Below are 12,647 nucleotides of genomic sequence, written 5' to 3'. Positions count from 1 at the left end.
TATCTCATCTCCCAAATGTTTTTTTATCCCACTGATTGTTTCCTTGTCTTCCCCTTTTTTGTCAAATCCTCAGAAAGGGCTTTTTAGACTGTCATTCAGCCCCTGAAGTCATCAGTGAGCTGAGACCAGCATGGAACGCCAGTTATAGCCTTTGGGAGCGTTTTTCAAAGACGCTTGGATTTCCTAGCTCCTATCTCTCCACTTTCAAAGCCAATACCTATTTTGAAACTTCCTCACTAGCTCTTCACTAGCCCCTGGCTTTGTCTGAGGGAAGACACAGGGGCCAGGGAGAAGGGGACAGTGGGGTCCCAGGGTACAGGCAGAGCCAGACCACTGGCACTCATCCAGGTAAGAAGCAATCCCTCTTTCCTCCCAAGACTACTGTCTGGGGAGTCTAATTGCCACATAAGCAAATACTAATAACTTAGAGCTCCCCTTCCCCCTTACAACTCCACCAAGTAACCCTGTAGCAGCTTCTGTGTGCTACAGTATTGGCAACAGTGCCTCCTTCTCCCTCCCATCAGCTGCGTTCCTCATGCTGCACTCCAAGCTTTGTTTTAACACTGTCTGCATTCAAATCCAGTCTAGCTTAAAGCCATTTAAAGCTCCATGCCTTGGGTGGAGGGGGCAAAGGTGGCCAGGTGGAGAGCGATCACATTTTCTTCCCAGGGCTATGTACTTTCCATAGAGACTGAATGTGCCTTATTTACACTCGCTTATTGCGTTTTGTTCATATTTTCCAAACAGACAGGAAAAGTCCACTGGGAGAGCACCAAATTACCTGGGCCCTTCTCTGCCTGAGTGCTGTGCTTTCCTGGGGGAGGGAGCTGTCTTTTTCCACATTTTGGAGTAATGTGCAATGGCACTATACTTTTCTCTAATGAAGCCCCAGTGGCCACATGTAACACAGGCAGCAGGCTGTTCGCAGTTCTTCCAAAAGACCATTGTTCTCACACCAAAGCTGACAAAGGCGAGAGCCTACTTGCTTTCCCTCTGTCCTATATTGCTCAGCTAGCTACCTCACCTGCATCATTGGCAGAGCTTCCTACACAAGGCAAGGCCTGACAGTTTGATTTTTTTCAACCCAGAGTATGGATGAAATATATGAATTGTTAGGTTAGTATTCACTGCCCACAAGACCAACATACCCAGGAAGTAAGTCCTGCATATGGGGATGGCCCAGCAAGATGACAGCCTGATTCAAATCCTGTCTCTTCCACTTAATAGCTGTTCAATGCTAGGAGTCTGTGATCTATTGTTCATTCATTTAAAATATACTTATGGTGATAAATATATTTTTGAACAACTATTACATACCACCTTAGAGCAAGTGCTAAGAATACAGGTGTGGGGAAGTCAGACCAGTCTCCCAATCCTGGAACTTATCCACAGCAGACAGATATTGCAACCTGTATTTCTTGGACTTCTACTGACCCACGTGTAAAATAAGGAGAGATGTTATTCTTTATATCACAAGCATCTCCTCAGGCTTAAAAAAAGCATAACCATAAAATTCTAACATATTATGCAGACAGTTGGGATATGAGAAGGGGAATATAAATTTATTGAGTTCCTGCTATATGCCAGTAGCTGTGAGCTATATTTTACTAATATTGTCTCATCGTATTCCATGTAGTATGCTATGAGCTAAGTTTTATTACACCATTTTGCAGATGGAAAAATTGAAGTTTACAAAAGGCAGTAAAAGGGTGATTGTATTCAGTCAATAGGTGTGTATTGAGAACTTTCTTCATGCCAGGAACTGACTGTGTTAGATGCTGGGTCCTCAGTGCTGGGCAGAGTCAGGGCATGTTTTATGTTGTTATGGTCTAGGGGAGAAATGGGCATTGAACGAGATGGGTGTTATGAATGCCATCAGAGAAACAAGGCATTGGGAGCACAGAAAAGGGAAATCTCAAGTTTGAGGAGTAGGGAAGTCCTCTAAGAAAATGTCACTCTAAAGCCGAGATCTGATGGAGGAATTGGCATTACAAAGGCAGAAGGAAGAGGTGTTTGTTTCCCAGTGGAAGAGTATGTCGGAGGGGCAGTAAGGCCAGAGCATGAAGGTTGAGGAGGAACAGATATAGAAGAGAGATTCGGTTTTTCAGTGAGTGTGTCCTACAGGCCATTTAGCTCACATTATGGAGTTTGGACTTAACCTACAGAATAACTGGAGCCTCTGAAGTGTCTCAAGCAGGAGGGTGACTTGATCAAATGTCCATTTTAGAAAGATCACTTTGGCTGCTGGATGGAGAAGGGAACATGGAGGGGAGGGGGCAAGATGGGAGACCGATTAGGAGCCTGTTCCAGTTATCCTGGTGGGAGGTAGTGGTGGCATTGGAGACTAGAATAGAGGCAGTGGAGATAAGGAGTGAACTTTTTCACTGTGAACCAGGACAATTCCCAAGTGTTTGCCCTGAGAATATGAGTATCTGCTGGTACCATTTTCTGACAATGGGAAGAAGCAGATATGAGGCCAGGGAGTGGATCCCAGAGACGTGGCTCACACACCCGCCCTGTTGGAGCAGATGGAGATTGTGTAAAAATGATACGTCACAACCTGTAGAAACAGGAGGGCAAGTGGGGAAACATCATTGAGAAGTAGTGTGTCCGGAGTTGGTTCCTTCCAATGGTCTCGCTGACTTCAAGTATGAAGCCATGGACCTTTGTGGTGAGTGTTACAGCTCTTAAATATGGCATGGACCCAAAGAGTGAGCAGTAGCAAGGTTTATTGTTAAGAGCAAAAGAACAAAGCTTCCACAGTGTGGAAGGGGAACTGAGCGGGTTGCTGCTGCTGGCTGGGGTGGCCAGCTTTTATTCCCTTATTTTTCCCCTCCCGTGTTCTGTTTCTGTCCCATCAGAGTGTCCTTTTTTCAATCCTCCCTGCGATAGGCTACTTTTAGGATCCTGCCAATTGGTGCATTTTACAATCCCCTTGCTAGCTACAGAGTGCTGATTGGTGCATTTTATAATCCTCTTGCTAGCTACAGAGCACTGATTGGTGCATTTTACAATCCCCTTGCTAGCTACAGAGCACTGATTGGTGCATTTTACAATCCTCTTGTAAGACAGAAAAATTCTCCAAGTCCCCACTCGACTCAGGAAGTCTAGCTGGCTTCACCTCTCAGTAGGATGCTGAGGAGAGAACTGGGAGCACAAGAGCAATGAAAAGCAAGCTGAAACCAGGATGGAGGGTGGAGGGAATGTAATTGAATAATGGGAGAATTAGAGGGCTAGCTGGTATGTGTCCACCCAGGAGGGTAAGGAGAGCACAAGAAAGCAGGTCTTGGTCTTCATGATTAATCCAAATCCTCTCCCAAGAAAGCACTGTCTTTTCCTCTGAAGAGTCTGATACTGGTAACCCGAGTGCCCTGCTCCTCTCGCCAGGACCCCTCTCTAGAGATTGCTGGGATTGCCACAGGGTAGAATGCCAGAATGGCACCAGAATAGCAGGGGGATATATGACTATATTTTTCACCCCACATATATTACTTTTCCCTAGGAATGTACTAAATGTGTGGGATGTGTCCTCTGGGTCCCCACTTCTGACAGCTTCAGTCCCCCGTTTACACCTTTATTGGGGGCGGTGATAAGCGCCTTAAAAGGTGGGCACTTTTCTCCCATCACTGGCCTGTGTGTTGTGACTGGAATACCAAATCTGAACAAATAGCCCTCTGCAGGCTGTTGCCTTTGATTATTTCCTTCTTTGGGATGTATCAAGTTCCAGGCAATCTGTGCCTGACTTTCTTCTCATAAGGACCATTTGGTTGAAGATGCTGTAAGTGAACAGGGCCCAGTAATTGAGAGCCTCCTCTCTCCATTTCGGGTTTCTGATCTCTCTCGACCCACGCCAGTGGCTCCCTGCTAGTGAACTTGTTCCTGAGTGACAGATTCATTCTTTCAGGATTCCAGTGCCTGATTCCATCAGACATCCAAGGCTTGTGTACTTTGGGGAGCCTGTGGAAAATCCAGCAGTCTTGTAAGGATACAGATTACCTGCACATCTGTCAGGATTTAGTTAAACACGACTGACTAATTTATCTTGAAGCATGAGATTTCCTCTGCACGTTGACTTGGCAATTTTCTCTGTTCAGAGAACATTTAGAATAGATGGTGTGCATGGCAATAGAGAAAAAATAGAGGCTATTAATTGCCCATTTTCAAATGTTAAATTGACTAGGCAGTGCACAACCTATTTCCCTTAGAAAAACGGGCCACATCCTCTCCTGCTTAGAGCAGGACAGTGTCAGAAAAGTGAACACCTAGGTTCACAAGGTTCTGAGTTGGGGCCAATAAGCGTGTCGGGAGGGCCTGCTCCTGAGGATCTGCCTTGGCATCTGGGCTAAGCCAGGATTCTCCACCTTCGTAACAACTAAATAACTACCTTCCCTACTATTTGGGAGCATGACTTAGCAAGAGATGCTGGTTCCTGGTTTGTGGGGGCTTATCTTCTTTCTCGGCTCATCTTAAACAGCTGAAGGGAAGAAGTATGGGAACAAACTTGGATGGCAGAATATCATGAGGATGCTCCAGAAAGTTAGCCCAAAATGATCACTAACCTAATTCAGTGCTGCCCAGCACGACAACCTGCTGAGGTGGTAAGATTCTGCATCTGTGCTGTCCAGTGTAGAGGTCACTAGCTGTGTGGGGCTGTTGAATGCAGTGGAACTATCTATTAGATTTTTAAAAATTTTTATTTTTGAGACTGAGTTTCTGCTCTTGTTGCCTAGGCTGGAGTGCAGAGGCACAATCTCAGCTCACCACAACCTCTGCCTCCCAGGTTCAAGCGAATCTCCTGCCTCAGCCTCCCAAATAGCTGGGATCACAGGCATGCACCACCATGACTGGCTAATTTTGTATTTTGAGCAGAGACAGGGTTTTACCATGTTGGCCAGGCTGGTCTAGACCTCCTGACCTCAGGTGATCCACTGCCTCCCAAAGTGCTGGGATTACAGGCGTGAGCCACCACACCTGGCCTAAATTTTAATTAATGTAAATAGCCATATATGGCTAATGGCAGCTTACTAGATAACACAAGCATCTATTTTTACTTATTTCCTATGTGGCTAAAGCCAGTTGTGTGTAGGTGGATTTGTTGTTGGTTTTCTGAATGCTGTGATGGTAGCCCTTATGTTAACTATAAATCTTTAGTTTAAAAATAGCGATAGCAATAATAATCAAAATCATAGGTGGCACATACTGAGTAATTACCATATATCATGTACTTTGCTAAGAACTTTATATACATTGTCTGATTTTTAGTTATATAACCATATTGTCCCAAGTTTTACAGATAAGGAAGCCGAGGTGCTGGAGGCTCACTGACTTGTCTGAGGTCACCCAGCCAGTGAGTGGCAAAGCTGGGATTCATTCCAGCCAGCGTGACTCCTGAGAAGTTATTCTTTGCTGCCTGTGGAGACATTTCTCAGTGCTGTTTCCTGACTGGTGTTTTAAAATACAGGCAAACCCTAGTTATTAAAAGCAAGGCAGTGTTTTAAGGCCATTAAAAACTGGGGTATAAACACCGGACACTCAATCATTCCATGCTTTGCAGAGTGTAGAGTCTGGATCCTACCTGGACAGAAGGCAGTGTCGTAAATGAGAGTCCTCAGGTTGCAGAGACCCAGTCAGGGCCTGGTCACCCTTCTTTTAATATGGAGGGTGGAGAAAGACCTTTTCTGCCTGAGCTCTGGGAAGCTGGGTTCTCCATCAAGCCCTAGGGTGAGAAATGGGCTTGCCTGATAAGCACATGTAAAAATGAGGACAGGATCTGCATGGTATTATGAGGACAGGATCTGCATGGTATTATTTTCTTCTGGAGAAGTTTCACCTTGTCCTTTGCAAGGCAGGCTGATGGGGGTTGATCACCTTAATTCAATCAGGGCCTGCGTTGACTGAAGGCTAGCTTGGAGTTTTGGTGAGACTGTGTCTACTCCTTTTTCATCACTGTCCCTATGGCTTCCAGTGAAGACCCCGGGGATTCCCCCAGGCTCCCTCTGCACTGGTAGGCTCTGAGCCCTAATCTGTGTCTCTTCAGCACCATGAGATATTCAGAACTTGACTGTGCCTTGTAATAGCATTTGTGCTTAACTGCTTAGCAGCCTGCTCCTGTAGCTTTAGAATTTGGGAGAAGTTACAGATGTGGGGTTCTATTCTTTGTCCCTTTTTACTCATTGGAATTTTGGCTCCTCAGAACCTTAATTTGTTTCTCCAGATGCTAAAGGCCCCAAACGTATTGCTGGGTTCTCTGGGTCTTGGTAGCAGCCTACTGCCTGGACCCTTTGCAGGTTTTCTCAGTACCAAGAATTAGTGTATGCCCTGCGGGAAGAGGGAGGGGCTAGGGAAAGTCAACTCCTTTCTCTGCACCATTTTTAATCCTTTGGGATTTCTTTCCTCAAGTTTTAGCACTCTACAAGACCTTCAAATAGCTTGCACCTACCTACTCACCTGCCCACCCATCCATCTGTCTGGATTTTCTTGTTCTCAGGAGTGTCTGCCTCAGTGATTCTGTCTTACCCTAAGAAATGAGCTAAATAGTTATAGATGGGCTGAAAGGACTACTTTCATGGAGAAGGCATCCATTTGTTTATAGTGGAAAGTCAAGAATGAGACCACTGGAAGGCTAGCAAAATAGGCCCAATCCCCAAAACCAAACCTTGGACTAAAACAAAATTGAGAGTCTGCTATTAATAGGATCTTTTGGTGTCCTAAGCAGCCTCTCTCTAAGAGCATTAGCTGTGCCTAGGTGTTAATCTGTTGGCATGAGTTTAGTGGAAAATGTAATCTACTCTGGCAAAACTGCAAGAGCAAGCTTTATGCGGTTAGCAAAAGTGATCTGTGATCATCTTCGGAGGATGCTGCACAATTATGAGACCACCGCAGCTTGCTTTCACAGCACAGAGGCCATCTAAATTCAAGTTCTGAACAATGGCTGCTTGTTCTGGGGGTCTAGGCTTTCTTTTTGTCCCACTCTTTGTGCTAACAGCATCTTTGGGGTGTTTTCCACATGAGGTAACAGTTATATCATGGTTGGATAGAAAAGTTTGCTTTGAATATGGTTTGCCAGAAGCCCTACACACAGAGGGCAGAAAGCCCCCAGACCCATTGTCTGTTCTGTTTGCTTTTCTCTAGCCTGCACAGACAAGGAGTTGCGGAACCTTGCCTCCCGGCTGAAGGACTGGTTTGGAGCTCTTCACGAGGACGCGAACAGAGTCATCAAGCCCACCAGCTCCAACACAGCCCAAGGCAGTAAGGCCATTTTACTTTTGCTCATTTATTTCATTTTAAATATCATGTTTCAATTTATTAGACAGTGATTTAGGGTTAGCAATATCATTTGGGGGGTGAAAAACACCCACTACCTTAAATATATACTTTGACTTTATGTCCCAATCTCAAAAAAGTTGGATTAAAAAATGTTTAGTATAGGCATTTTGAAAAAAATATATGATCTCACCATTTTAATGACTGTAAGCATGCTGTGGTATCTACTTTGAGGTTTTCTTGGGTGTCATATATGAAACTGTGTGTGTGTTTATAATTATAGTTTGGATCATACTTCCCAGACTGTTTTATGATCATTTACCATGTAGAAATGTGACCATCTTTTCATGTTGTGAATTGTATTCTACTGATAGCTACACAGAATCCCAGTTTATGGAGATAACAATTTACTTAATTTGATCTTTATTTTGGGACACTGAGGTTGTTGCCAGTGTTAGGCTAATAGAAGTAACACTGTAGCAAACATATTTGGTGCTATGTCTTTTGGTACAATAGTCAGACTGCACATTGTCTTTCACAGAAACTCCCAGATAGGTGTCCCCTCTCCCCATCCATAACATGCAAATTGCTCAAGGAACCTCCCCCCAGCATCAGGTGATGAGTTGGCAGAGACCATACTCAGCTTTGTTATAAGTTGCAGAGAACACTGAGAGTGGGTCCTCACATTTGCACGTCGATGGAGTCTCTTTGATGCCTTTAATTCAAAGGCAGTTAGGGATAGGCTGCTCCATACTGTGGCCAATGAGCACAGAATAGATTACTAAACACAATTATTTGATATATGTAGTCTGGCCGCAGCCTTTTCTATTTAGCCATTCTGATATTATTTGGTCAAAATATAAAAACACATCATTTAAAACAGCATTTCACCTGATCCCATGCTTGTTTGGAATTTCTGAAAGTAATGCTCCTGTACTGAATGTAGTAAGAAAGAAGTTAGAGTAGCAACTGTTGAGATTCTGAGTTTGACTAGCATCTGTTTTTCAGCCAAAACAAAAATGATCTCCTTAATTTTTAGTTATTTTTGGCTGCTCATAGAGATATCAGTGGAGAATATCAATCCAGGGGACAATTATTTTAATAGTTGAGATCTTTTACCTTAAGGAAAAAATAGCATTTAAGTGTCCCCAAAGTGGTTCTTGGTGGTTGGGTCTGTTGGAAAAGCAAAATAAGACTTTTTTCCCCTGGATCCACTAGGAGTAGCCTGACCCTTGGATTTTCTGAACAACCTTTCAACAAAGAGCAGATTGATGTGAGGAGAACAGCTGCTTGCAGCCTCCAGTCTCTGGAGATTTCTCCAAAAGACCTGCCTTTTCTCAGAAGCAAATTGAGTCCCCTAAGAGGCTTTTAGGTTTGATATCCTGAAGCAACTGGAGTGAAGGGAATGTTAAAGAATGATGCTTGGTCAGCTCAGAAGGCCAGAGGAGTGAGCTGCATTTGAGTCTAGGAGTTCTGAAGGGGAAACCCTGGAACTCTGCTTGGTCCTGCACTCTTGGGGCCAACAAGAAGGGCTGCTGTCCTTTCCCCTGCATGACAGGCAACCACAGATGTCAAGATGCAGGCACCCATTTTCTAGTAGTGGTGGGGCGGGCTGGGCTTGACTTTTTGACTACTGCCCAACCAGATTGGCTTCTTTTTGCTGACCAGTCAGCAGTAAACTCCTCTTGCCTTATGTATTAAAATATCAATATCCTATAAAATTGATGCATAGTAGGTAAAATATTGTATACAAAAGCGTAGAGCTGGGTAGTGCCAAAGTAAATTATTTCCTCTCATTCAGCAGCCCCTGAGGACAGCATCATCAAAGACTACTGATAATCATGACATTCGGTCAAACAAGGGGCCACGTTATGTCCCATAGCCTCTCTTCTGGAAAAAAAAGGGGAGGTATTTTAAAATGTGTTCTAAGATATTAATAAATTTAAAAATGGAAAGATTTTATGTTTAAAGCAATAGAGTTTACAATAGCTAGAAATCTCCTCCCAACATTTTTTTTTTTTTAATTGAGCACTATATGCCTGTCATGCCTGAGGCTGCTGAAGGGCACAAGACAGTCTTTCCCCTAAGGGAGCTAATAGTCTGATTAACAAGCATGGACAATGAGGGGAAGCATAGGGTTGTAAGAGAGCTCAGAGGAGGAGATGCTGTACTTATGCTTCTGGACAGTGAAGACTTTTCTGCAAAGATGCTGCTTTAAAAAGAGTGGATACACGGCTGGGTGTGGTGGCTCACATCTGTAATCCAGCACTTTGGGAGGCTGAGATGGGCGGATCACGAGGTCAGAAGATAGAGACCATCCTGGCTAACATGGTGAAACCCCATCTCTGCTAAAAATACAAAAAATTAGCCGGGCATGGTGATGGGCGCCTGTAGTCCCAGCCACTCGGGAGGCTGAGGTAGGAGAATGGCATGAACCCAGGAGGCGGAGCTTGTAGACAGCCGAGATTATGCCACTGCACTCCAGCCTGGGCAACAGAGGGAGACTCCGTCTCAAAAAAAAAAAAAAAGAGTGGGTGCACTTTACTGTATTCTCCATTTCACTAAGAAAGGGTTCCTAGTGATGCACATAGAAACTTAATGACCAGGCTGTGGGCAACTGATCCCATCAGGCCCCCCTTGCACTGCCCATCCCTAAACATGACACTCTAGGCCAACTGGATGGCCTCAGGACAGGAAGATCAAATCAGGCAGAAAACTAGCAGAGGAGTCATTGAGAATATGTAGATTCTGGATTAAGCTTGCTGGGGTCTGAATCTCCATTCTACAATTGTATGACCTGGAGTCTTATTTTTTTCATCTGTTCATCCGTACCGTGGAAATGATATAGCACCATTTCATAGGACTGTTACAAGGATTCAGTGAGAAAATTAAGTACAAAGTGCTTAGAAGCATGCTTTCTATATAGCAACAGACATTCACTTTTATCATTGGTATTCCAGAAAAATACAACTAGCCCTAGAAATCCAGTTTGTGGAATAACCTGAGATTGCATGGCACCTTTGATTCTGAAAAACGATGAGTTTTAAATCTGGGGCATGTCTACAGTAGACTCAATATCCCGAGTATTGAGCTAAGTGTTATTATTTTAGTGCATACACTTTCCATTGTGGAAACAAATAATTCTTTAAGAAAACAACTTTTTCTCCCCCCAGGGAAATAAGAAAGAAATTATTGTCTGAGTTGATTTGGATTCCATCTCATGGATCTCCTTAGGGGATTGCAGAAGAGAAGAGTGGGGAACAGAGGCAGGCACCTGGCTTGTTTTCCCATTAATGTTCAGACTGCTTGGATTTAAAGGGCCTCTGGGATGCAATCGGTGCTTCTGGATTATGCTATATTGTTTCATTTCACTGCTATCCTTTTAAAAATATTTTATTTTGGTTTTCCAATATTTTTTGAAATATAAAAGCATAGGTTTTGGTACCACAAGCTATACCTCTCACTCACCATGTTTCTATTATTTCTTTCAGGCGTACCCCATTTTAAGCAAATGAAAACACAGATTTATGTCACAGATACGTTAATGTTGGGGATTTTTTCCCCTTTAGAACATATTTTCCTCAAATGATGACTTTTAAACCATTTCACTTAAAAGCAACACAAGAAAACACAAAATATTCTAGAGAACCACTAAATCTGTATGCGGGGAAGGAAACAGCCTCAGGAGGGGAGTCGGGTGGGCCTTGGCATCTTCTTGGGGCAGGAAGCTGGGGAGTGAGCAGGGAGAGAAGCACCAGGTTTGGTGGCAGCTGAGATGTGCCTTTTGCTTGGCAGGGTTTGACACTAGCATCCTGCCCATCTGCAAGGACTCCCTGGGCTGGATGTTCAACAAATTGGACATGAACTATGACCTCCTGCTTGACCATTCGGAGATCAATGCCATCTACCTGGATAAGTACGAGCCCTGTATCAAGCCTCTTTTCAACTCTTGTGACTCCTTCAAGGATGGCAAGCTGTCTAACAATGAGTGGTGCTACTGCTTCCAGAAGCCTGGAGGTAAGGTGGGATGGAGGGGTGGGGTCCCTAGCCCAGGACAGCCTTGCTGGAGCAGAGGAGGACTGCATATGTCTATGAAGTAGGCAGAGAGCCACAGCCAGAGAATAAATAATTCATTCCATTTAATGCCAGGCCCAAAGTCTCATTTCTTCCAGTTTATTTCTGCTTTTAATGTGGTTTACGAGAAAACCCAAGAGTAGTAATCAAGGAGTCAGTTACTTCTGTCTGTTCCTCCCTTTGGGGGAGTCTCTCAACTGTCTGTGTTTTTCTTCTATAAGACGGGTATGGAAACCTTCACTACACAATCCTCTCAATGTAAAAAATACCTTACAAATGTAAGAGACAATGAATATCATTCTCATTGAGAAAGTCACTTGTTAGTTTCTCTAGGATAAGTTCAGATTTATACTAAGTGTCCTAGACAAGGATATTTTGGTTATAAATAAACTCCAGCTAATGAAAAAAAGAGACAAGATTTGGAGAATAGAAGAAAAGATACTGGGTTATTTCATATAACCCAAAGTCAGACAGGTCGGCCTGCTGGGGGATTCAGAGTAGGGACAGGTAGCCAGTGGCAGATGCTCTGACTTTACCTCCCTCTGCCTGGGGGGGTGCAACTGAGTATGGCACTCACAGTTAATGGGACCAGCAGAGACTGGCCCACATCGGGAGAACATACAACTACAGGCATAGCTGGCACATCTTACTGCCAGGAAAGGAAGATGGCTGCTAATATGAAAGTATTTAAGTTACGGATGCATAGACAATACACACACAACAAAAAACGTGAGCATTCAGTGAAAGGTAAGTAAGTGTGCATGAGATTTCAAGATATGTTCTTAAAATTACTAGTCAAAAGGCATGTGCCTTTTAAAATTTGAGCAATATTTCCCGTTTGACCTCACCTCCAAAGAGGTTGTAACAATTTTTACTTTCACCAAAAATATATGAGAATACCTATTCTCTATGGCATTACCAAGCTTCTTGATTTATGAGTTAGGTTGAACATCTGTACATACGAAACATTCTTGAAATGTCTATATGTTCTTTGTATATTGTTTCTATCAGGTTCTTGTGTGTTTGTTTTTTAAGGAAATTGGAACTTCTCTGGTCATAGGTATTGTAAATATTTTTTTCCCAAATTACAGTTCATGCATTTTTGTTAGGGAGAAATTTTAAGATAGCCAAGCTTCTCTATATTTTATGGCTTCTAAGAAGCCATAAAGCTTAGAAAGGTATTTCTTACTTTATCTCTTATGTTTTCTTCATAAGAGGAAAACTTTTGTTGTTCACTTAAATTCTGTATTACCTCCCTGGGGATGGTCATCCAGTTGCTATATACATTTCATATATATATTTAATTATAT

General features: G+C 43.3%; 1 protein-coding gene across 1 annotated transcript in view; it reads left to right on the top strand.

Moving 5' to 3' along the window:
- The window catches only part of SPOCK1 (sparc/osteonectin, cwcv and kazal-like domains proteoglycan (testican) 1), a 527,842-nt gene that overhangs the window by 500,244 nt on the left and 14,951 nt on the right, over positions 1 to 12,647 (top strand). The window contains exons 8-9 of the mRNA XM_011935272.1: positions 7,132 to 7,248; positions 11,059 to 11,280. Coding sequence (XP_011790662.1) covers positions 7,132 to 7,248; positions 11,059 to 11,280 — 339 coding nt within the window. The remainder of the gene's footprint in view (positions 1 to 7,131; positions 7,249 to 11,058; positions 11,281 to 12,647) is intronic.

This window comes from Colobus angolensis, unplaced genomic scaffold (assembly GCF_000951035.1).
Source record: "Colobus angolensis palliatus isolate OR3802 unplaced genomic scaffold, Cang.pa_1.0 Scaffold142, whole genome shotgun sequence".
NCBI classification, from domain to species: Eukaryota; Metazoa; Chordata; class Mammalia; order Primates; family Cercopithecidae; genus Colobus; species Colobus angolensis.
Note: the sequence above shows the minus strand (reverse complement) of the source record. Positions and strands in the feature narration are given on the sequence as shown.